Source organism: Rhea pennata, chromosome 2 (genome assembly GCF_028389875.1).
Source record: "Rhea pennata isolate bPtePen1 chromosome 2, bPtePen1.pri, whole genome shotgun sequence".
Taxonomy (NCBI): Eukaryota; Metazoa; Chordata; class Aves; order Rheiformes; family Rheidae; genus Rhea; species Rhea pennata.
Genome location: NC_084664.1, coordinates 144,549,971 through 144,574,652, shown reverse-complemented (window position 1 = coordinate 144,574,652; position 24,682 = coordinate 144,549,971). Strand labels below are relative to the sequence as shown.

The following is a 24,682-nucleotide window of genomic DNA, read 5'->3' as shown; positions in this document are numbered from 1 at the left end:
AAGGTTATGTGTTATAGCAAAGGGGTATGTGTATATAGCAAAAACTACTGAAAGTGAACTACTAGTCCTGTTAATATCCTGTTTCCAATACAGAGGCACAGAAATACATGTTAGTTATTAAATGCTGGTTAAAATATGACTGCTAGAGCTAGATTTCAAATATATATATATATATATATTTATTGAAATGATCCACTTAGATACTGAACATTTTGGTCTAAGATATAACATGTTATGCAGTTACCTAAACATAAATATATAATTTTACTGTAATAATAATTACTCTGATATAATGCCATGTTATATACATTCTATCCAATTGTCTGCAACATCAGAATCTTATTCCTCACTTACTTCATCCATGCTGCTTTATATAGGTGAGGTAGAGATCTGTGAATATTTCTGGTTAGTCCTTCAGTGGAAAAATTCAGTAAAGCTTTATAAAACAAAGAGCTTTTAAAAGTATATTTTGTTCAGTAACATTTAGAGAATTTTTCCTGTCTGGAAAGTTAAACATAATACTGGTGACTTCATTTTTTTGAAAATCTTTCCTTTTTGGAGGTTTTGAAATCTCTGGATACAAAATTTCCATATAAAGGCTCTTCATTATCCTTGAAAATTAGCCCTCGAGATTATAGATGCTATATATTGTTAATTACTCCTTATGAAGTCTTTGTATTAACCTGTTTTAGACAGAGGAATTTCAGGCAGCTTATTTTATTAGAATTTATTTTGATAATTAATATAATATACTTTATATTTTCTCATTTTTTTAAATAATATCTTACAAGACTTCTAAAGTTTCAAGATTAAATGTTCAGTTTTTATTTCTTCTTAAACAGAAAAAAGTTCAGTTTTTATGTCCTGTAACACTATGCCATTTACTTGTGCATTTAGTTATTATAATGGGTTATATAAAGCATGTGCCTACATGTTTGAGCTTAACCTCTGTTTCTCATTTAACAAAGAAGCCAACTAGATTGGAGCCTATTTTGAGAAATAATAGTCTTCCTATTTATCTGCTAGTTTAAAGGCTTGTATGTACAAATATGTGTGATTAACTGAGCACAGAGGAGTTACTTGGTGGGTAATACAAAGATGATTTGTGAAAATTGGAATTGCCTGTCCTTGTTGCTGTTGTATATGAATCTGAATATATCAGTGAGAGTCTGAATAGCTCTCGCTGGCATTTGGAGGATTGGGAGGTTGTTTCATTTTGTGTGGATGGCCTTGTCGCTTACAGTAAGCTTACATCAACCTGCTGGAATCGATGCTTGTTAAGCTTTCCTTCAAAAAGTGTTAAGCGTTATTGTCACTCACATATCTCGTCTCATCTCAAAACAAGCAATAACTGAATTCTAAATGCCTCCAGGATCGAGAGCGAATGCCTCACAACGGGGGACACTGAGAATTCTTGATGCCATCGCTCTAAAATAAAATTGCTGACCTTGAGAGGAATGGCAAAGAGACAAGATTAATTCTCCTTTAGTTTTTACCCTAAATTAGATCCTCTTTGCAGATTGTAGAGAGTATGCCAATTATTTTTCTTTAAATCTCTTCATATTATGGTAGATGATAGTCCTGATTTGACCTTTTTTTGTCACTGTGGTTGAAGTATTGTGCCATTCACCCAATCCAGCAAACATAAACTGTACTTCACTTATTTGGATGATGATGATTGCTGATTTTCCAAGTCTATTTATTTTAGAACAAACCCTTAGGTTTACCACCGCTTATTTTAAGGAAACTTTGTTTGACTGCTGTCAAGTGGCATCAGAACCTTCCCATTCGAAATTCTAAACAAAACAAAACAAAACAAAAAAGCGATGGATGATGGAGTATACTAATTTCCTGCTGGCAGTAATGGATGTGGGGCTATATGACTGGAAAGAAATTTTTGGGTTGTCTGTTTCAATTTTTGGTTGTTTAGTTAAATCTGTTTTTCTACTGTTGCATCATGGCAAAAAATTCTTTTGCAGTTTAAGTTGATATTGCCTTAGAAATGCATGTTTTAAGTTCCCTGGAAAGTTGTTCTTTAGAAACATTTAATTTTCTAGCTAATTTTATTAATGGCCAGTTTGTGCAAATTAATTTCTGACATTATGTTTTATCTAAGATATCGATTTTTTTTGTCTTTTATTGTTACCTGGTGTATATATAAACAACAATTATATCCCTCTTAGCATTTCTTTCCTAAACTAGACTAAACAAATATATGTTCTCTCTTAAAACAGACTGCCCATAATTATATAAAACAGAGTTTCTTTATTATTGACACTCAAACATGACTAAATTTCATTTGACCTCCATCACTCCACCCTCAAACATCCCATGGCGATTCTTCTAGCACACCCATACATTCCTGTTTTCTGATGACGTCTCTCAGTGTCGTCTTACGAGCAAATTTCGCAGCACGCTCACGGTAGCTGGTCTAAGGTTATCAGTGATTATAGCGATACGGGGCCTGTGATAAATCTTTGAGGAGTCTTTCTGTTAACATCTTTCAAGCCTGATACCTGTCTTTCTGGCACTCCTCGCTCTCTGCTTCCACATCTGCCTTCCAGCTTCTCTACTAGCCCAGCCCTTCCCACCTGCTGGTCTCCTAAACGTTGCGCTGCTGCGCTTCAGACGGACGCGCTCCCGCCCAGGCTGGACTGCCGGTTGTCGTTCTGCTTCGGCACAAAGATCTTTACTTTCCAGTGTCCTGCCACCAAGAAATAACTTACCGACATGGGAGAAGTATTTTGCACCCTGCCTTTTAGTGTGGGAATCTGACTGCTGAGCGAAGGAGCTGCTGCTGTCAGAGCTTTACACACATGAGAAGAGCGGCTGCTTGTTCTCAAAAGCCTGGATGATCAATGCGTACAGGAATGCCAAATTTATAACTGAGAAAGCAAACCTGTTTCATATAGAAAACCATTACACAAAACCTCCAGTAAATAAAGCAATTGCTTTTCAGAGCTGCCTTCCCGATCCTATTTTTCAGAACTGTTTTCTTTGGACAATCAAGGAACTGAATCTAGAATTTGCTCTTCTTGCCATTAATTTAGATTTGAAAGCTACTTTTTCTTTTTTTTCTTTGAAGAGAGCTACAGATAATATGTAGCTATTCATATAATTTATGAATAGTATGAAGAGACTCATTTTCTTCTGATCTACATTAAACGCTTGCCTGTAGATTAAGGTATTAATTGAGGTTTCCCTGTCTCCCTGATGAATGCTGATTACTGTACACTAAGTGCGTACCTGCCTCTGGTTTGAATTACTTTATCAGATGGGAATTTTGTAGTGAAACTAGAAAGAGAAGTCAGAAATCACTGCCTGTCTTTCCTGTATTTTAACAAGTTATTCTTCTGTGTAGATTTATATTTACAATTCATTTTTTTTTATATTTACAAAATATTTCTTTGTAAGTTTGTGAGGGTTGTCCTATCCATGAGAGGAGCAAAATCTGTGAGTTAGACTGAAAAGGATGCAAAAGCTGTGATAACAGACAAACAAAAAATGGCTCAAAAGCTAAATGAAGCTGCAAGACTGTTTCTTACATTTTCTATTAGAATAGTATTTGGGAATCTCCAAACCATACTGATGCCCCGCTACGCCAGGAAGCTGAACAAACACATAATGCTCTGAATGCCTAAAGAAAAGCTGCATGGAAGTTCTGGAAATACTGGTAACTGACTCTGCACTGCATTTTGTAACATGTCCAGAAAAAAGTAGTGGCTATTTATAATCTGAAGGTTGTAGAGCTGTGCTATGTAGTTTTATAAATGTTGATATTGACCACAGATTTGCAAAAATTAATCATTGAAAAGATTCAATAAGAAGATTTGTTTTGAAAACTTCAGAATCTCTCTGCCTCTCTTTTTTTTAATCCTTCTCTTTAAACTAAAACAAGTTTTTTTTTTGTTTTGTTTGTTTAAGTCCTGAGGCTGGTAGTATCTTGTGTGCTGTGTTTTAGCCTGAAATAAAATCTTTTATCCATGCTGTAACCTCCTGAAAATTGATATTTTTAAAAGAAATACCGACAGATCCTTAAATGACTACGTTCTACAGATATACACTTGAAAGAAGGCAACATTGATACAGAAAACAACTTATTTTCTATGTAATTTTCTATATTGCCTATGCCATTATCTAAGACATTTTGTGTTTGAATAAGGTCTAGCTCCTTCTCAGTCTCTACATCCTGCAGAGAAATGGGAATTCAGTGCTATAATCTGTTAGAAAAAATGCATGTGAATTCATAAATTAAGTATTATTACTTTCTACAGGTTTAGAAATTGATCTGATCAGCCAGGGAACACCTTAACACCCGTTGTCTTCACCAGGGGCTGTGTTTCTACTTCTCCAGTATTTTATGACTCAGTTCTTCAGTGTGCTGGGTTTTTCATAAGGAAAAAACCTGAGATAGAGAAGGAAAATTTATGCTTAAACAAAACATCATTTATAATAAGAATGTGGCCAAGAAAAAAAAATAAAAGAAAATACAATATAAATAGATGAAATAGAATAGAAATGAGTATATACCACAATTGAAGGCACTCTGATTGGATAAGAGCTGGTGAGATTTGAGACCAAATTGTTTAATTTGCTTCTATTTTTAGGAATACATTCCAAAGAAATACAGTGATTAGCCATGAAGCCCTCTTATACGAAGAAATCCTAAATAAACAAGATATTCACATTTTACTTTTGTATCTACAGAAAATTCCCTGATGCTGAAATCTTGACTGTAGTAATGGCTCCTTAAACTTATGTGGCTTATCATTTGTATGATAAAGTTAAAAACAATAGAAAAATATAAAAATAATACAAATATTCTCCTGTGTTCACCTTCATTATTCCGCTAACAAAGAGAAATAATCATTCCTGTGGTATTTAAATATTCAGACTTTCAGAGACTTTAAATCTTATTTAGAAATTAAAAGAATTTACTACCCACATCTAATATTAGGGCTTTCTGGCTGGAAGGTGATGTTCCTATTGAAGCTATTTCCAAACCTGATTATTTTTAAAATCAGAATACTCAGTAAAGAAAATGTCATTCTTTTGAAATAACATGGATAGGGTTTGCTGTTTAACTGCTAACTTATCTAACTTCTAATAAAATGAAGTGCAAATAGACCATTGGCCTTTTTCATAATTTTAGACAATAATGCCACATAAATGGAACAGCCTGTGAGTCTTTTAAATTTTGTATCTCTCTGGAGCTCTTCAATATGAGCAGGTTGCATGCTTCAAGCAAAATTATTGAGAAATTCAACCATGAATTTCTTCTTTCTGATGTCTGCACACTCAGCACTGGCAACACACATATATATGATGGATAAATCTAAAATTTTACCACCACATTATAAGCTTATCTACTTGAATGAAATTGAAGTGAATGAAGGGTGATTGAGGATGTAATTTTGATACATCAGCCAAGATAAACAGTAAACTAAAACTGCGTCTGTGTTATGGCACTGGGCTGAATGCCATAATAGGATTTTTGCACCTGCTGATCAGTTCGGAAACTATTTCCCTATTATGGGGTGAAATGCATTTGAGCTTGAAGGCATCCCAGAGAAGCGGGGGGCTGTCAGGATGCCAGCCAGCTGCACGTAGGTGCTACCGTGAGTGCTTAGAGCAGGACGAGATGCAGAAGGTCCTGAGGCGTGGTCGGCTGGGCCATCGGATGTGGCACCCTGGCGTCTGCTCGGGCCTTAAGGAGCCTAGAGCACCTGTGGAGGAACAAAACCAGCTCCACACCTACGGCTCAGAGGAGCCAGCTTGACTTCTTCCACTGGGACCACCACAGTGCCCCTCCATACGGCTCAGTCTGCACATTCCTTTCTAGATGACTTTGATGGGAAGTATGTGTAAGCATGGTTTATATTTAGAAAGGAAGGCAGCATTATTTCTAGTATACGGAGAGAGTCAATTTTAGTTTGATTCTCAGTGTTGGAGGATGTAGGATACAAAATCATTATTACATTAAAGAGCTCTGCAATTTTCTACTTGTGGCATTTTGTGATTTATTATGCACATTAATTAAACTGTGAGACAAGCTCACCAGCTACATGGTGCCTAAATGTGTGTTGTATAAGATAAAGCTACATTAGGAAGAGCGGAACAGAAAATTATTTTTTGGAAGTACTGTAAATCTGCTAGCTACAGGCAATTCAACAATTAAATTTCACAATAAATTCATTAACTCTAGAAGAGCAGATCTTAAAGCATTGTACATATGAGTGGTTCTGCTACTGGATAAACTCTAACTTGTAGTTTATCACTGCCTCTGTATTCTGAAGCTCTATAAGACATACACATTGTCAATGCCTGAATTTGAAGATATCATAGATTTTGTCATCTCTTTATTCAAAAAAAAAAGTGGTAATAGTGGCTTTTAAATCTGCCAGGAGATGGAGAAGAGATCCATTTGTCCTTATTCAGAAGAACAATTTTTACTCTTTCTCCTGCTGTCTTGGAGGATACCAAAGTTAGAATTTCTATTAGTTTGCATGCATGGAGGGAAGGAATTGCACAGTGCCAAGATCCTGCTCTTTTATTCTCTCTCTGGGGAAGAAGGTAGCCCTAATCTTCCTCCAAATTGGTTGAATAGGAGCATGTTTGTGAAAGTGAAGGTCTAAGAAGCAAAAGCCTGGGATTGATGGAAAAAATGATAAAATAGGTACATTTTCCCTGTCCCCTGTGCAGAAGGAAAGAGCAGCAGTGCAAAAGTAGCTATGCCAGTAGGTCTGGCAACAGCTGTAGACCAGCCTGTGAGAGTGACTTTTCCAGGCATATTTGCCATGTCCAGTTTCTGTATTCCCACAAGGTAGAAAAGATAAAATAGCCATCTGGATCCATTTGTTTTAGGACTCCACTACTAACTATAAAGAGTGACCATGTGTAGCCAAATATTCCGAAAATCCTTGCAATTTTTCTCTGATAAAGGATAAATATACCCATGGAATTGAACACATATATTTTTAAGGGAGACTGAAAGTGTTAGTGTGCTTTGAATGTTTCTTGTCTTTCATTGTAAAAGACATAAAAATGACTTTATATTGGCATATATTAAATCTGTTTACTGATGTTTCTTTACTAAAACAATAAAGGGAGAATTTCAGTTGTACATGTTTAATCAATTTGAATTTACTACAACTACTTCAGTGAAGAATCAAAAAGTAGTCAAAAATTAGGATCATCAAGTATTTTACAAAGATTTTTCCAAACATGCTGTTTCCATCCCTGTAAAACAAGAATCTTTGATTTTAGTATCCAGGAGGAATTTTTTTTGATGGAGAATTTTCTCTCGTTTTTAATTTTACACTGTATTTTAACGGTATTTTACGATGTAAAAAGCAGCACAATCAGCTATAGTTCACTTATTTTTCCTATCTACAAACAACAAAACTACATAAACTTTATAACAGCAGCTGTTATCTGTTAAAGAGAAGCACCATCAATGTCTATTAAGTTTTCAGTGGTAAGTAATGTATGTTTCATTTTCTTCCAGCATATTCTCTTAAATCTTTGAGAATTTTGAATCAAATTACTTGGCAGTAGATGTTAGATTATTCCATTTAAATTTTGTGTTTGATTACTGTTTAATAGTATTTTCTTAAACAATAAATGGATGTACTTGATAACAAGTATGACAACTTTTTAAACCTCATGATTGCTTCTAATTCAGAAAATGATGCTATCATGGAGCAATAGGTACCCAACATCTGGACCTTTGACTTCTGAGGAAGGTGCTGCCATTTCAGAGAAGTCACAGCTGTAGCACACTCATTTAATGAAAAAAAATGTTGAGAAAAAAAAGAGTAGCTCTCCTACTAGAAAAAAATCTTAGACACTCTGCCAGCTTCTGCTTAATCCCAGGTAAAATGCAGGATTTTCATTATCTACAAATATGGATCCAGGCATGAAACATGACGCTCAGCCGAGCAGAGTGTGTGTTATGCCTTCTTCTTATTCCCTGTTCTAGACTGTTAGTTTTAAGAAGAATATGCCCAAGCACTATTTTCCATAATGAATTACATCCTCTGCTTTTTTCTCCTTCTAAGATTTTTTCTAGTAGGAGAGCTACTTTTCAGAAAGGGGTTTTTATATCAGACAGGCTGATACCAAAAACTGGTCACTCCAAAATTATAAAAACATGAAAATAAAGAAAAAAGCAAAGTTTATTGAAAATAACATTTTAAAGATTTCATAATTTGTCCATTTTGAAAGTTTTCTTAGCTATTTTAGCTAAAAATAGTAATAAACCTCTCAGTTTACCACATCCTGCTTTTTCACCCATCTTCTGTTCTTTTTCTTTCTTTATTTGCAATAGAAAAAGGAAGTAGGAAGGGGAAGAATAAAGGAAAAAGACTCAGAATTTAACGTGTTAGTTGATTGGCATTTTTTTAGAAGAGGACTACTCAAAAAGAAAGGACTGAAGACCCCCTTTATCCTCATAAAGACTATTTTTTTTTGGAATACATACATATATATGTTTATATATATATTCATATTAGCTTATTTTCAAACATAATCTTTGAATGCCTTTTTTTTTTTCCTCACAGTTTTATGAGCTTGTATGAAGTTACTCCACTGCTGTTAAAGTAAAATTCAGATTGTATTTGAGATGTGAGTTTAGAGGTTTTGGCAAACTAAACAAACATAGAAAATTAAAATATATGTCCCCTCATGCACAGTAGAACAAAAAGAGATCAGTCTGTCTAACCTTTGTTATTCCTATCAAAACACTTAAATTCCCAATCAAATGAAATTATGCTTGTAATGATGTGCTCAGAAGCCTTAATAGATTGCTCTGTGAATTGTGTGGTCCTCTCTAACATAGCCATTAACTCCATTTTGGCATAGTATGTATGCTGGCTACACTTCTTGAACAGTACCTAACATCCCACAATTTTGGATATCTAATTTCCAATATAACGTACAATAAAGCTTGCCCATTAATTAATTCATACTCCTAGTTTCTTAGGTAAGAAAAAGCAGGAAAATCTCACTACCACACCATGATAAAAGCAGTTGCTCGTGAAACCCGTTCTCCTGAGTGCGCTCTCTCTCTGGCTTTTCTTGCCAGTGGGTTCATATGTGTTCTATAGTAGTAGGATAGGACTGCAAGTTATATAGCCATATGTGGCCATAGCTTTCATCTCCTTAGGTTAAATGCTAGCAGCACAGAGTCATCACTGGCACAGGCAAAAGTTGCAGGCAAAAGCTTACAAGCTGAAGCAGACTTGCACAGTCTGGGCTGCTAATCATATCCCTAAGGTTTTGCTTTTCATATTCTATGAAGAAAAAAAAAAAAAGAAAAAGAGGAGAAGTATATCAACCCATGTTGCACACATTATGTAGTGCAGACTTACTTATCCAAAGTTACTGACATATTTTATCACTGCCTCCTTACATTATTGCTATTCTTTCTTCCACATTCCTATGCCTGCAAGCAGGAAACTTATGGAGCATTTTCCCCTGGTAGTAAAAGGCAGAGGAACTAGCATGCGTGGCAACTCCACAGCTGTGCATTGCAACACCATCTCTGGTTTCACCTTGGTTTCTTTCTTGAGTCACAGAACATGTTTCTGAGAGGCGAAGAATCTCATTTTGTATTGAGTAAATTCAGTGATGTATGGATAGCTAAAATTATTTTTAAACTTGCTACAGTATGTATAGTTCTTAACCATTTATGTCAAAACTGAGACAGCAATGTAGGCTGTAATGGTATTTTCTTGCCATTTATTGTTATCTTGTCTAAGCCTTTAATCATACTGAATGTTGTCTGGTTTCTTCGGCAATCTTGGTGAAATTAATGTCATTGCTTCCAGAGTAAGATATTACAAATACAGCGAAGAATATTGAAATATGACCTTTCAAGATACATATTAAATTCTGATAAATACAGGGGGAAATAAAATATCTGTACCTCCTCCATTTCATGTCTTTGAAGAGAAAGATTTTAGCATCCTAAATATAATAATTATTTTAACATAATTTGAACTTTCTGCTAATGTACCATAGCAGTCCCAGACATACATTGCCAAAATACACGGATTCTCAGGGGAAAGGGTCAGAGTTACCAAAAGTGTTAAAGAACGCTGTCCTCCTCAGTAAACATACATGAAGATAAACAGAGATATCTGCTTGGAACTACTGGGATGTGTTTGCAATGACGTTAGCAGGCTAGGTCTGCTGTATTTAAGACACAGTGTTTCCAGAAGAATGATATTTTACTTTACTTTCAAAATAACATAACATTTTCTACCCAGGAGCTTCTGTTCTTCTCTCACCAAGCTCTCCTCCAGAAGCTCTGGAAGGCTGATCTTAAACCCCTGTCAGCTTGGGTATAATTGCTCTAGAGCCAGTCAGCTGGGGTGACTTGGCAATTAGCCTTCTCTTCTCAGGCTGATTTTACCAGCCTTCAAAGATCCCTGCGGTGTACCTTGGATAATGAGGAAAAACAACAACAACAACAAAGAGTATGGGGCAAAACAGCACAAAAAGAAAATAGGAGACACAATACTGTGTTGCACAAGGAAGTTACTGGAGAAGAGAAAGGTCAGGGTACAAATTTCCATGACTTGCTCAAAAGTATTTGTTTTGGAGAGTTTATCACAGGTTGCTGGTAACAGAGAAGAGATGACTTGAGAAGTAGGATTCTGTGCAGAATGCAGAAGCTTTTGAGTTGATTCATTGCCCCCTCAGAAGCTTAAGCAAATCACGCAGGACACGATCAGTCATTTAGCACAGCAGAAAGCTGCTACAGAGGGAGAGGTGTGGGGAGATTGGTCACTAATTTACTGTTGGTAGCTAGATTTTTAGGGTCATCCAGCTCGTCTGAAATGTGGAATGCTGATTTCAAACCCTCTTCAGTCTCTCTTGAAGAAGAGGTTGAAGCCAAGTGTTTCTCAGCCCTGCTGAGGGCAGCGTACATTAGAATAATTGGATTTATCTGTGTGGTTGGAAAATAGATAGCTGTAACTTAGACTCTAGGATCCTGAACAGGGGAAGATCCTTTCTTGGCCAGACATAGGTACCTTGTGGTGCCACCCACCAGTAGGGTTGCCCTGTGTCCAAGTCAACAAGACACATGCATAAGCCTCTTAATTTTGCATTTATTTCCTAAGTAGGTATTCAGCTTTTTTTTTTTTTGACAATGTTGTCTTCATTCACTGAAACTACAAGTGGAGGCTAAAATTGTTTAGTTTCTTTGCAAGAAAAAAATCTGTGAGATATATGATTTCTTTTTAGAAAGACAGTGGGTAGAGAAAGGGGAAAGTAAACAGGGAGAAGAGTTATATAAGCTGAAGGACAATATTGATATAAGAAGATGGGATGGATACTGGCCTATTTAAATTTAGATTGCAAATTAGAAGAAGATTCTAGCAATCAGATGATGTTCTGGGTGGACGTTAAGGGGAGTAGTGGGGAGGAAGTGTGACTACTTTTCCAGCCATGGTTATTTCATCTATGGCAAGGATTATTGCATCCTGATTCCCTGGCTTGCAGGAGTTAAATTGGATTGTCTTCTCCTTCGGAATGGACACTGATGTTAGGAATTGGGTATTTCCAATTGCAATATGTTCAAGGGTTAAATATGCATAGGGTGCATGAAACATCAGGTAAGTGTGAGACAAAATAAAACAAATTCTAATGTAATAAACAGCAGAGACTGAAGCAATAAATTTTAGTAATATCTTCAAATTAGCTGTTTAGCCTATGATACGGGTCAGTAATTGAATTTGTTTACAATCCTTTCTCAGGCCATCATTTAGCTATGATTACAAGAGTAGCAGTATACTTATGGTTAGCATTTCAGCTGGTGGAATTAACCTTTAATTAACCTCTCAACTGATGCTGTCAAATTTTAGTACAGAAAGATGAGTTTTACTTATGCCAGCTCTTTCTTCTAATTCCTTATATATATATATATATATATATATGTATCTCTGTGTGTGTGTGTATACATATATATGTTTTTGTTTAAGCCAATAGTAAACAGATCCTGAGATATTTTTTAAGAGAACTTTCTGGAGCTGATGCAGCTTTCTGTGGTAGAGAAGGGGCCCGCAGGGATTTTTCATATTCAGAAAGGTCTTTGAATCCTTGGAAACTCCAAAGTAAAACAAAAATATGAGGAAATCTTATGGAAAAAAATTACTAAATAGTAAATGTTTTTGCTGGGAGGTGTTAGAGCTGTTTTGATTAATTCACTTTGGAAAACAGTGAAAAATATATCTCTGTGCATTAATTTATGATTTCTGAGCACCTGACCAAAACTGTGAAATAAAGAGCTACAAAGAAAACGGTGAAGCGTAGCTGCAGAAATAAACGTTTTCCATTTCTCTAATAATGTAATACCAGCTCCAGCGTTTCTGGCCAGCCTGGCCGCGTCTCGTCCGGTCCGTCTGCCAAGGCGCAGCGGGACCGGAGCTTCCGGGAGGCGACAGACTTGCGGCGCGTGCCCGAGCTGACGGCCCCGCGCGGGGGATCGGCGCGCGGGGCACCAGTGCGTCCCCGAGTTGCCACAGAAACTAGAGCACGTTCCCACCGCAAATTCACACAGCCTGTTCCCGGCTGCCTTCCTTCCCGCGGATAAACCAGGGAACACGCTGGAGGAGCTGCAACCTGCAGTAACGGTCCTGGCACTACGAACGGCTGTGGGAGTCCTTCTCCTTTGCTTGTGGGACAGTGATTTTTTGTTAATATTCTTTAAATGTTGTAGATTTTGGCTTAATTGCAGGCTGTTTACTGTAAATAGTTGATACCCAGCTTTCTGCACACAAGCCACGTTGATCAGATCAGATTATTGTGTACATCAAGAGGATTATTTCCTCTCCTTGATTCAATAAACATAATCTTTATAGTATAAAGAGGACTGAAGAAAACACTGAGGGTTTCAATTTTTGAGGGAAAGATATTTTGGCAATTAAGGAGCAAGAGGACATGAAGAAAAACTGTATTTTTTGGATAATGTTTGTAATTCTGTGTTTCTTCAAAGCATCGAATGTTGAAAAATTAGTTTCATGAGAAATTTATAGTCTACATATAGAATTCAAACTGCATTTTCCTCTCTGACACCCACACACAGTTAACACATGCTCATTTGCATTCCTGGCTGCAGATTTTGTGATCAGATACTTGTCTAGTTCATCTTCAGCCTGATTCAGAACATTATAGTTAGTAGGGGGTTTGCTATTGACACTAAAAGGAGAAGATTTTCAGCCCTATTTTGCTGTTATGTGAGGGATCTGAAGAACAATTTGTGAACCATGATGCAAGTAATGTAGTAGTGTCCTATAATATCTAAGATAAATAATAAAACAGACCAATTTGGAATTTGCTTTCTTCAAGTTTTACTGTTCTAATATTTTGGCAATAAATGTGAAAGAGTAACCCAACCAAAAATAGTTATATTGTGTTTATAACTGCAGATTAAGATTGTTGATATTTAATGGTAAATTCATAGAATGAAAAAGTTACTTTTGCTTCTTCAAAAGAAACTGCTTTTTCAGAAGCATTATTTATATCTGGAGAAGACTTTTAAAAGTTATAAGAAAAAAGTTAGTTGACCTTAAATATGTTTCAAGTGTAATTTTCAATTTTCAGATGTAATTTTGAAACAAATGAGAATGTTTTTAAGTAATTAAAGTCAATACAAAAACTTTTTGATATTTTCAAACTTAATTAAAATCCCACTGACTCAACTGGGAAATGTAAAAATTTTATACCTGGAGATTTTTAAAAGAAAATCTCTAAATGAAAACTGAGATTTTTGTTTTAAAGTTTGCCTACACTTAGAAGGATAAAGGAGAGAAAGTAGAAAACAGAAACAAAATCATTATTCACTTAGTTTTCTTTTCTAATGTTCTCAGTTCTCAAGCAACTTATTTCAGTACCTTTGTACTTAAGAGAGCATGAAATTATTGCAGTTTATGATGAACATAGCATTGAAAATGCAGCATCTGGTTTCAGATAAAATATTGAGTTTTGCTCACCAAAATCATTTGTTACTTGAACATTCTTGTTGATGATAGAGAAAAAAATGAGAGAATAGTGAGATCTATAATTCAAAAATAGCTTATTCTACTAATGCCATGGCAATATAAGAACGTTGACAGTACTTACATTTGTAATTTTCTGGAATCATGGATATTTGATGAGCTGCAGTCTCATTTAATTAGCACTACAAAGAGTGCTCCTGAAAGACAATTATACAAACATTTCAAGAAAAGTTATCTGTGTTATACTGCAGTATCACAATTATTTGTAAGGGTGAAGCTTAAAAAGGATTATGTGCAACAGTGTCTCCCGGCATCAAAAAATCCTGATTTAGCTAATAAAGAGAGATGGAGGTTCCTATCCTTGGCAGTGCTGAGCTTCTCTAAAATGTATTGACATGCACCTGAAGATTGCAGAATTGGTGGCTGTAGGCTGGGACGAGATTTGTAGAGTCTAGTTAAATAGTCATTTCAGGAAAAGTTACTGTACCTTATCACGCCTGAATATGTGTAAGCACAGATCTATACAGTGAAACAGCTGACAACCTTACATACACACTAGGCAGAGTTTATGGCTTTACTTTTGGATTAGTTCTGCTAGGTCTGATGGACAGCTGCTCATCAGCAGATGGAGCATATTCAGGGCTTTCTTGGAGCATATGATATTCCAGTCTAATTGTGTCTAAAAGGATGAAAGTTTATATCCCCCAACATTGCTCTGTAACGTGAACTGAAATGTCCTAAGTGAGGAAGATCAGGAGAATATCTTCCAAAGCATACTTCTGATCTGAGCTAAATCAATTATGGAGAAAAACCTTCAAGGAAGACTCGGAAGAGGTCAACAGAAGAGAAGTTAGAAGTTTTTGCAGCACTGCTTTTGAATACTTCCTGTAATTCATATTAGTTACTTGCTTTGATATAAGTTAAAGAACCTGATAACTTCACTCTGTATTTGTGCTTGTTGTTTTTTATCATTTAAATGAAAATGGTAGATGTTTTGTTTTGGCTGCTTCAGTGCAGATGGTGATACAGTCAAATGTTATAAACTGGGAAAAATGTTCTGATTTATATAAATCTTGGATAATCTTGGATGTGATGAATTGTCTCTGGTGTCTCTGATAGATTCTGTCTTTCGTGATCACGTCCCCATATTCTGCCAACTACCTTGTATTAGATGGGAGAGATATTCATGAGAGAAAACATTTGCAAGGAGATCCTGCACAGAGGTTGTTTACCAAACACTGTGTCAAACTGAACTTCATTACCATACTATTCTGGTATAATATCACCACCCCTAATTGCCACATGATTACATGTTTAATGCATAAAATATCAGTCATTGCCAATGAACATAACTTGTCTGTGCTTTCCAAAAGTAATGTACATCAATACATAGACACAGAACAAAGAACTACATCAAAATATTTAGTCGCACATAAAGTTCTCAAAGTAAGTAACCGCAAAATAAAAATCTTCTGATTTTATTGTTTGCCTGTTTTGCAGGTAAGGAGAGAAATTTATGTGTAGTATTTATATTTTTATTTGTTTATTTTTGGTAGCTTGTCAAAGGAAGCTGTTTTGGAACTCTGGAACCTCTCCCATCAAAAGTACGGAAAATTCGGTTATCTATCATTACAGAAGAAGACTGCGAAATTCTTAAAATTTCTTGTTTCGATTATCTGAGAGTCAGAGAGGTAAACTGCAATATTATGGGTTTATGACCTTTTAAATAATCATCTTCTTGTATATAGTTTATCTGTAAGTTTAAATAACTCTGTAATATATATTTTTTTAAAGCTTTGAGTACTTCCACCTAAAGTTTCTGATTCAACGCACCTAACTTCCTTCTAGTTACATTTAAACTGCTAAGACACACCTTTGTCCTCTTCACAACATTAACCCCCTAAATCTAGGTTTAAACTGCTATATCATGACCTTTGAAACCTATCATCTGCTCTGAGATCAAAATGTAAATGGATGTATGCAACTTGTATCCTCATCCATGGATTATTACAGGCTGTTTCTGCTGTGAATTTGCTCTGTTCCCTGCCAAGCACATTAACAAGACAACACCTAGTTCTCAACCTCATCAGTACTCACCTGACACCTCACAAATTGTGAAGTGCCAGCTCAAGCACTAAAAACTCAAGGTCTCTGTAGAGTTTTAACTTAGGCTGAAAATTAGCAGTAATGTTCCTACCTGTGGCTAAGTAAAAGACATGAAAAATTAATGTTTTTTGGAGTGCTAAGAAAGGTTGGCTGAAAGGTTTGCTCGTTGTTCCTCGTTCCTCAGCTAATCATGAACACCCTGATTTAGAGTATACTTCCATACACTTTTTCATTGGCAGCAAAGTTAAATTTAAAATACAGAGATCCTTCCTCTCCACTCCTTCCCTGCTCTTCCCTCTCCTCCCTTCTTTCTTCCTTCATCCTTTTTTTCCAGTCACCCAGGTATCAGCACAATCTCATAAGTATTTGTATGGGCACAAGTGTAAGGAGAAGGCAAATGTGCATGAAACCAGAGTCAGGCAGGAAGGGCTGAGGGAAAACAGAAATTTTCAAAACTGACTGCAGGAGAAAGAGCATCACTGAATGTTATCCTTGAATTTCAGCTGTGTTCACAATGACAACTCATTTGGGAATAAGCTGGTACATCTCACCACAGGACTTAAGCTTCAGACTTGTAAATCCAGGTTCAAAAACCTTCAGGTTCTTCATGGTGAACAGCCAACTGGGGAAAAAAATCACTGAAACTATGAAAAAAATCTGTATATAATAATAACCTTTTAAATTATTTGTGCTAAGCAGGAAAATATACCTCTTAGGAATGGGTTAGTAGGTCTTTTTTTTTTTTTTTTTTTTTTTTTTTTTTTCAAGCTGAATTATTGCACAATAGAAATGTTCACATGTTCAAATACCAAATGAGTTAAGACCAATAACCACAAAATACCAACGGCTTACTCGGGAAATTCTGTTCAAGTACACATTATATATCCTGTTTTTGTGTGCTTAGTGAAACAAGTTAGTCCCCACTCGATTGCACAGGCAGAAAACTCAATCAGGTGGCAGCCCAGAAAAAAGGAGGTTTCTTCGGTCAGTCTCTTAATCTATGACTATATGTCTGGGCTAAAGTGGCTATTCAGGCTGTGTACCAGTTAAGGAGTCTTCCAAGTTGAGTGAATTTTCAGATTTCAGTTTATGTCAGAGTGCTGCTTTATTTCTATTCTGAAGACGAAAAGAACCGATCTTGATCCTTGGTCAAACTCGGATAGAGCACAAAAGTGGTGTGACTCTTTTTTCTCCTTGAAAGCGGGAAGCGTAACCACTGAAGCGCTCCTGGCTACACTGGCTGGTGAGGCTGACTGGGGCTGTCACTTAGCGTATTGTTCTTATCAGGTTTCTGAGGGAGTTTCTGTGATAAGTCCCGAGAGAAGTCAACTCACTTGAGTTGACTTCTCAAGATTACTCTGAGGCAGAAAATCCATTCCAAGAGTTGGCTTCCTCTTATGATTTTGTAATTCTCTTTATACAGAAGGTGAATATGGTCACCTAAAAGCATTAAGATGTCTCAGAAAAGATATTATAATTTTTCTGGTAATGTCTGCTATCCATTAATATGTACAGTGCAGTATTTTATTGGATTGGGGATAGCCTAAAAACTTAATCAGTGGACTTTGGAAAAGCAGTGATATACTTGCATAAAAGAATGTACAGAAATTGTAATACAGTCATTTCTAAAAAAAAAAAAAAAAAAAACAGAAAAATAGGAATTGGTGACCTTACAGAGTACATGGAAATTAATTTTATATCAATAATTTGGACTGAGGGACTGAAGAAAAACTTCCTCTGAGATAAACTCGTGCTTTTTAGGACATTGATTTTTTTTTTCCTGTTCTAACTTTCTATTTGTTCTATCATTTTTAGCCTTTTTTTTTCTCTTTTGACTACCAGAAGTTATTATGTGCTAAAAGATAAGGCAATGTCTGATAGAGAAAGGTCAAATGATAAACTTAATTTCCTACAATTTCATACCATCCTGTAAAATAATGTATTTTCTATAATATAACAATTTGTTCTTTGACTCACTTTTCTTCATATTAGATTGTAAAATTTCTCAACTCGAGATGAAACCCTCTGTACTGACAGGTGACTCTGGAGTATCAGAAATAACATTGTCATGTTTAAAAGATCTCAATATTAAGATAAAAATCTATGGTTACATATCCCGAATGTGACACTACTTTTAGGTATCATTTTGTTGCTTCATGAGCCAACTGTTTTTGATTTGCTAAGCAGAGTCTGAATATTTCAAAGGATTGACTCCTCTAGGTTGAGACTGACAAGATTGACTTTTATATTTAATTTATGCAGCAGGAACAGGATTTTAGATTATGCTATTCTTCACTGAGAAAAAGCCCCCAGAGTAGTTCATAATTAGGAACACAAACTTTAAATCAGAATTTCTCAGTTTATAATTACTAATGGTTAGTTTTGCCTATGCTCTTGTAAAACCTCTTAATGATAAACTTGATACTTCTGAAACATTTCTTTGTTCTAGAGAATTTTAAATAAGCGAATGTTGCATTTCCTTTGTTGCTTTTTTTATACTAGCCCTTTTCTATTTCTTTTACATATTGTCTGTTGCTGTTGAACATCTTTCAGGAAGTTGCTAAGCACGAGCGAGTTGCTAAGGAAGAGTTAATTCGGAACTGCTCGTATTATCATGACTGGCCACAGCTGAACATACTCCAGTTAGCTCCTCATTTGCAATGGAGACAGTTTCCTGCAGGTCACGGTTAGTCAGTCTTATTTTTTTTTTGGTTAATACGTAACTTCACAAAACAAAGTCATTTTTGCACTCATCTACACTAAATAATACATGGTAAATAATTAATGATTCCTATAAGTGTTTGTTTCCTTACACTATTTTTTTTCAGTCATTTTTCATTCTATCTCAATTTCTAACCTCCACACAGACATAATTAAGTAGGATTACCTTTCATGTAGTTCATAAGATAACGGAATGAAACTTTTAATTGTCTAGCTGGTACTGCTGTGAATTATATCTATAATTTGCACTGAAATGAAAAAGTAGAAATATTATCAGAAGCTTTTGAGTAATTAGTTGTTAAAATGATTATTATCCTATGCATATCATTAAATACTGCCCTCTATGATATATCAAAATCTTTATCTGTGTGTACATTCAGACTCTGAATTATTAGGTGATAATAGATGACCTTTAAAAGTCATCTAAATTCTATATAGAATATGCAATATAACCTCATTAGAAATCTTTATCCTATTTTTCACTTAATTTGATTTATGTAATTACCTTATTGGGTACGCTTATTGCAGTAATGTTTTCAAAAGGCTTCTATTAGTTTTGGGACATGCAATTGCATAAGTAAGCCAGTTAAGTTCAGCTAGGTGTAGCTGAAACACTGATCAGCCTTGCTGATCAAAGAGAACTTGTTTAGACTACAGACATACAATTTATTTTTTTTTTCTTTTCTCTACTCTTATTTATTTGTATAGCAGAGAAAGGAAGATAGAAAAGGATATCTTCAATAATTTGCCAGACTCAGGGCTGCACATAGTTTGTAGGGATGAAAAGCATTCATAATAGCACTCATGTTTGGTCCTATCCATCAGGTAGTCTCTTTATAGCGGCAAGTGAGGTTATTAATTTCAGTTTTTAATTTCAATCAACAAATCAGCAATAATCATCGTGAAAAGTTAGAGTCAAATTTTAATTTGCAAACAAGCCAGAGTTAACCACATTATTCCAATACTCCTTGCTTTTCCTCCTGGCTCACACATCTTAAAGCTTTTCCAAACCTTCCTTCAGGATCATGCCTCTTTTCTACTCAAGGATGTTGTGCAGTGCACCCTGCATGGATTTAATATTCCATTTGACTAAACTTAAATCACTTCTTGCTCTTTAATCAAGTAGCTGATCGTCATTTAACAGCCTCACTTTTAGTTCTTATGGCCAGAAAAATAAATTCTGATTGCTCCAGAAAGTGGCATGCTGAGATGAAAGAAGAGTTCATTTAGCTAAAAATACGGTTTATGAGAAAACCATGATTGCTCTTAGGAGTCACCAAATCCAGCAGCCTCGTAGATGTGAAGCTGCCACTGGTCCAAGCCGCAAGCCGCGCCAGTAGGGAGGCAGAGCAGGCATTCCCAACAGGCACACACAAACACATGTACACATATACACGCTCGCACAGATGCAAATGGCACCAAAGGCTTCATCCTACTCCACTCTGGCTGATCAGGATGAACACCGGTTTGTGGGAAATATATGCATATATGCAGTGGCCTTTAACTGTTGGCTTAGGTCCCTGTGGTTCTTCTGGTAGCCAGCTCCTCCTTCCCAGCATCCCATAATGAGTCCCAGACCCACACACAGTTATTTTCCAGGTTGTGGGATGCTCTGATGAGCCTCTCCCACTGACCCATGGGGCTGCGTCTCACCAAGGCCCATGGGGCTGATGCTCCCCTAAGGCAGCCCTAGGGCAGCCCAGGGCAGGGGCTCATTTCTCAGACCAGGTTATTGGGGTTCTTCCCCAACAACAGTTGCATCTCTGGGCTCCTCTCTGTGTGTGGGATTGAGCCTTTTAAGGCATAATCTAACAATTATTATGTGCAAGGTCAAGCAAAAACATAATGTTTCTAGTCATGTTACAATAAGCAGCTTTGCAAGACAGTTTTTAGCCATGTCTCTTCAGCATGGTTGCCTAGGCAGGTCTACTTTAAAATGAAACTAGACCAGGGGTTAGGTTTAGTTCTGTTGGTTAGAGCATGGTGCTGCTAATGCCAAGGTCATGGGTTCAATCCCCACAGGGGCTATGTTGAGGGTTGGACTACAGGACCTCCAGAGCTCACTTCCAACCTTACCTTTCCATGATTCTATGATTCAGTAGAGAGGTTTAAGGAAGAACTAAGACATACCTGAGCAAGTAAAATAGCTCTGTTGCATATGCATTTTTAAAACCTTTTTTTTTTTTAGTCTTTACATATGCTTTTAACAGTCCATATCAGCATCCCGCAAAGCCTTTCAAGCTAAGCAGAGTGGGCACTGATTTCAACCAAACTTTTCCAATATTGTTTTAAACCCTTGGGCAAAGGTTGGCCTTTGGCTTCTGGTACAAACTACTTCCTACCACTAGGGCTCAGCAGTGCTGCAACGGTAGTCTTAACCCCAGTCATCCCATTTTGCTATGGTTGTAAGTCCTCCTATTAACACAATATTTTTTTTCCTCTGAAAAGGTACACCATAAAATTGTACTGAGAAGGAGTTGTGATTGAAACACTTGGCCTTTCCCATTAGATGACTAATATTAACAGTATGTGAGCAATGGGGTATATTTCCTGCTAGAAGGTCAGCAAGTGGCTTATATAATCATTAGTTCATCTTGGGTAAAAGCAAAAATACCCCCTTGTGCATGTCAAACAGCAGCTTGCAAATATGTGCATATTCCTTGTTCTCATAAGCAAAAGTAGATTTTTCTTCAAGAAGGCAGATAAATGGAGAGAAATGCTCACACATATTAGAGAACATACACTGCAAAATCATGAGCTTCTTGTAAAATACTAACCACTTGACATCACTTACAAAGAATGGAGCGCTGGCAAGTAGTATTTATGTGTGTATGGTTTTATTTAGGTTACAGAATTCTGCATTCACCTTGCTCTGATCCTTTTCTAACCTAATTTCCATCTCTGCCTGCTGTCTTTGTGCATCTGCCTCTCAATTAAACCTCACACCTGCAGTGGCTTCAGTTTACTGACCACAGCCATTAACCCTTGCCATTATAGCTGAGGTCATCGAGTTTTTCTATGATTTAGAAACGTACAAATAATGAAATGGGATGATTCTTTGTTATATATATATTCCTGGTAGACAGCATGTTTTTATTGGCAAAAAAATCCCCCAAATATCTTTACTGTTGAACAATTCAATAACTACATGTAAAACATTCTTCTATGTAGCCAAGCATCTTTAAAATTGTGGCTGTCATTATTATCTTATTTCACAGAGACACAGAGTGATAAAGTAAGCACACAGATCTACAGATAAAGATTAGGGGATTAGTTTCCTTGAGAACTAGGTCCTAATATTTTTTACCTTTCAATGAATGAATTGGGGAAGTCCTAAAGTTTTTACACTACAAAGGAGAGAGAGAGGATACATTTTTGACAAAGACATAGTCTTTTCAAGGGATTTTTAATGAAACTATACACAGAGTACAGCCAGAAAAGCTTTAGATCCTATGGGAGGAGATTTGTAACTACTTTAAACAACAGGTTTAAAATATTTATTGACCCTTGAAATTTGAGGCAGAGTGAGGTCAATTTGACTTCCATCCGCGCTATGGGTACTGTTGGTTGTACTCAGACATACAATTTCTGGCTAAAATCATGAGGTTATTGAAGACATTGTAGTCCACTGATATCAGTGGAGCTGGAGTGCCATTCTGCAGTTTTGTTGTTTATCTCCAAGGATTGGAGAATTCCTGTTACATTTTATCGGATTGGGACCTTGCTCCGTGTCATTGTTAAATGTTTCCCACTGCGAAGTAGAGCAGCTTGACAGTTAGCTGCTGCCCTTTTGCAAAGGGGCCTGCTGTGATTCCGCATTGCTCTCTCAGCCTAATTGGTCAAACGCCAAATGTAAGGTGCTACATAAACGTAAAATATTATTGCAATATACTCGGCTTAATTGGGACAGGTTTTTTATTGAATACCTCCCAGCTAAGTAATTTAACCTCGTGATAGTTGATTGTAATGACTTCTTTTTAATTGACTGATATTAGCATAAATTCTGCATAACAGCTATGTACATATGTAGCTAATGCCAAATAGTTAAATAATGTTTTAACTGAAATTAAATTTAAAGAAATAGGGTGAAATTCTGGATTCTTTGAACAAATAGTAAGTCATCCTGTGTGGACTAGGACTGTACTCCTAATTTTTAAGCATCTCAGTTTTCTCAAATTAAAATAGAAAGATCTCCCATAGAGAATAACAAAGGCTGTTTTCTGGAGAAGTCCAGCTAAAGAGCATGGAATTTATAGGTTCTATTTGTAATTTCAAGTCCACTTATCAATGCAACTATAAAATAAAGAAGTTAGGTGTTCTTTCCTGTTAAAATTCACGAGCCCCCTAGGTTCACTCACTGCAATAACACTTCCACTTTTACCGCATTTGTTACAATGTCTCCCCAGCTACCTCTTGAGATCTTTAAAGGGGCTTACAGCCAGATGAGCTAGCAGCACTGATAAGCTTTAATAACCTGTTAAAAAGGGAGGTGAGTCACAGCTGAGTTTCTCGGTGTGCTAGTTTTCATGACAAAGCTGATTTAAAAGGTTCTTGCCTCATGCTGCATTCACTGTTCATTCAGTTGTGCTGGTGGTATAACTGTGTATGGACTCTATTGTAAACAAGGGTACTGACGTGATTTAACTTAAAATAAATCTGCAAAAATAAAACGTTGTTTTTAACTAGAATTGAGTAGAGTCCCATAAATAGTTGCACTGACACAGCTGGTTGGCTGATGAATGTAGGCACAAGCAGTTTTGGATGGCCTTATTGCTGAAACCACTATATTGTGAATCAATAGCCTCAAAGACAACTTAGTAAACTATTCCTGGTGCTTTTAGATGCTAGTTCTCAGTTTCTGGATGAGAAAAGAATCAGCTCCTTAATGGAAGATGACAGGTACCCATAAATGCTTTGAGGATTCTTCCTGGTGCTGCCTTCTATGAGTGGAAGGAAGGAAGTGTGTTTCTGTAATTAGGGCTCTGGATTCATCTAGAAGACAAGAGCTACTAATATTTTTGCTTCTCAACTCAGAGCAGAGCTAGCTGAAGCTTTCTTACCCAATTCTATTTCAGTGAGAGTTAACAGCACGTATTCTCAGCTGAGAACAGAATATATTTCTCTCCCAGAAATACTTGGTATGAAGGGTAAAACATCAAAGGTGGAGTTTGGTATTAGCTGTGGTGGTAGCAAGTTCCCAACAGGATACCTGCTTCTGGTTGCAATACTAGCAATTCAATACACTCAGTGATTCAAATCTTAGGCTTAAATGCAGCCTGAATACAGTGTCCTTTCCATCACAATGTCCAAAGTGATTAGAATTAGCTCATATAAGCACCCTCCAGAGCCTGCTTTTTCCCTAGTTTCTGTCTACATGTCTGATCTGGATATGTGAACTCCTCAGGGCAAACATTAGCCCTTTGCATGTCTGGAAGAACCAGTTAGCACATTGTGGCTACTGCCCTAAACAAACAAGAGTGGGTTTTTACAAAAGTCACAGCCCTTAACAGCTCCGATGGAGAACTTGTATTTGGAAGAGAATAGAGGGAAGTGCTGGAACTGAACTTAGCTGAAAAGGTGATTGCATATTTGACAGCAAAATGACAGTTTTCAGAACTTAAATCTTTAAAAAGTCTATTCCATAGATAGATATTTTTTAATTTAGACTGCATGCTTGTATGTTAACTTGGATAGGCATGCATAATGGCGTAGGACTTCTAGTGACTAACATAGCAAATCAAAGATTGCAAATAGGAGTTTCTTCTTCATTTCTATTTACAAAAGTATGTACTTCGACTTCTTCAGACATGCTCTGTTTTCTTTTTTTCAGTGTTGATTCAGATCTATAA

At 36.4% G+C, this 24,682-nt stretch overlaps 1 protein-coding gene across 1 annotated transcript in view; it reads left to right on the top strand.

Annotated features, from left to right (window-relative positions):
* The window catches only part of CNBD1 (cyclic nucleotide binding domain containing 1), a 52,128-nt gene that overhangs the window by 6,120 nt on the left and 21,326 nt on the right, over window positions 1-24,682 (top strand). Inside the window, exons 4-5 of the mRNA XM_062568559.1 lie at window positions 15,563-15,697; window positions 18,666-18,798. Of these exons, the coding sequence (XP_062424543.1) occupies window positions 15,563-15,697; window positions 18,666-18,798 (268 nt within the window). The remainder of the gene's footprint in view (window positions 1-15,562; window positions 15,698-18,665; window positions 18,799-24,682) is intronic.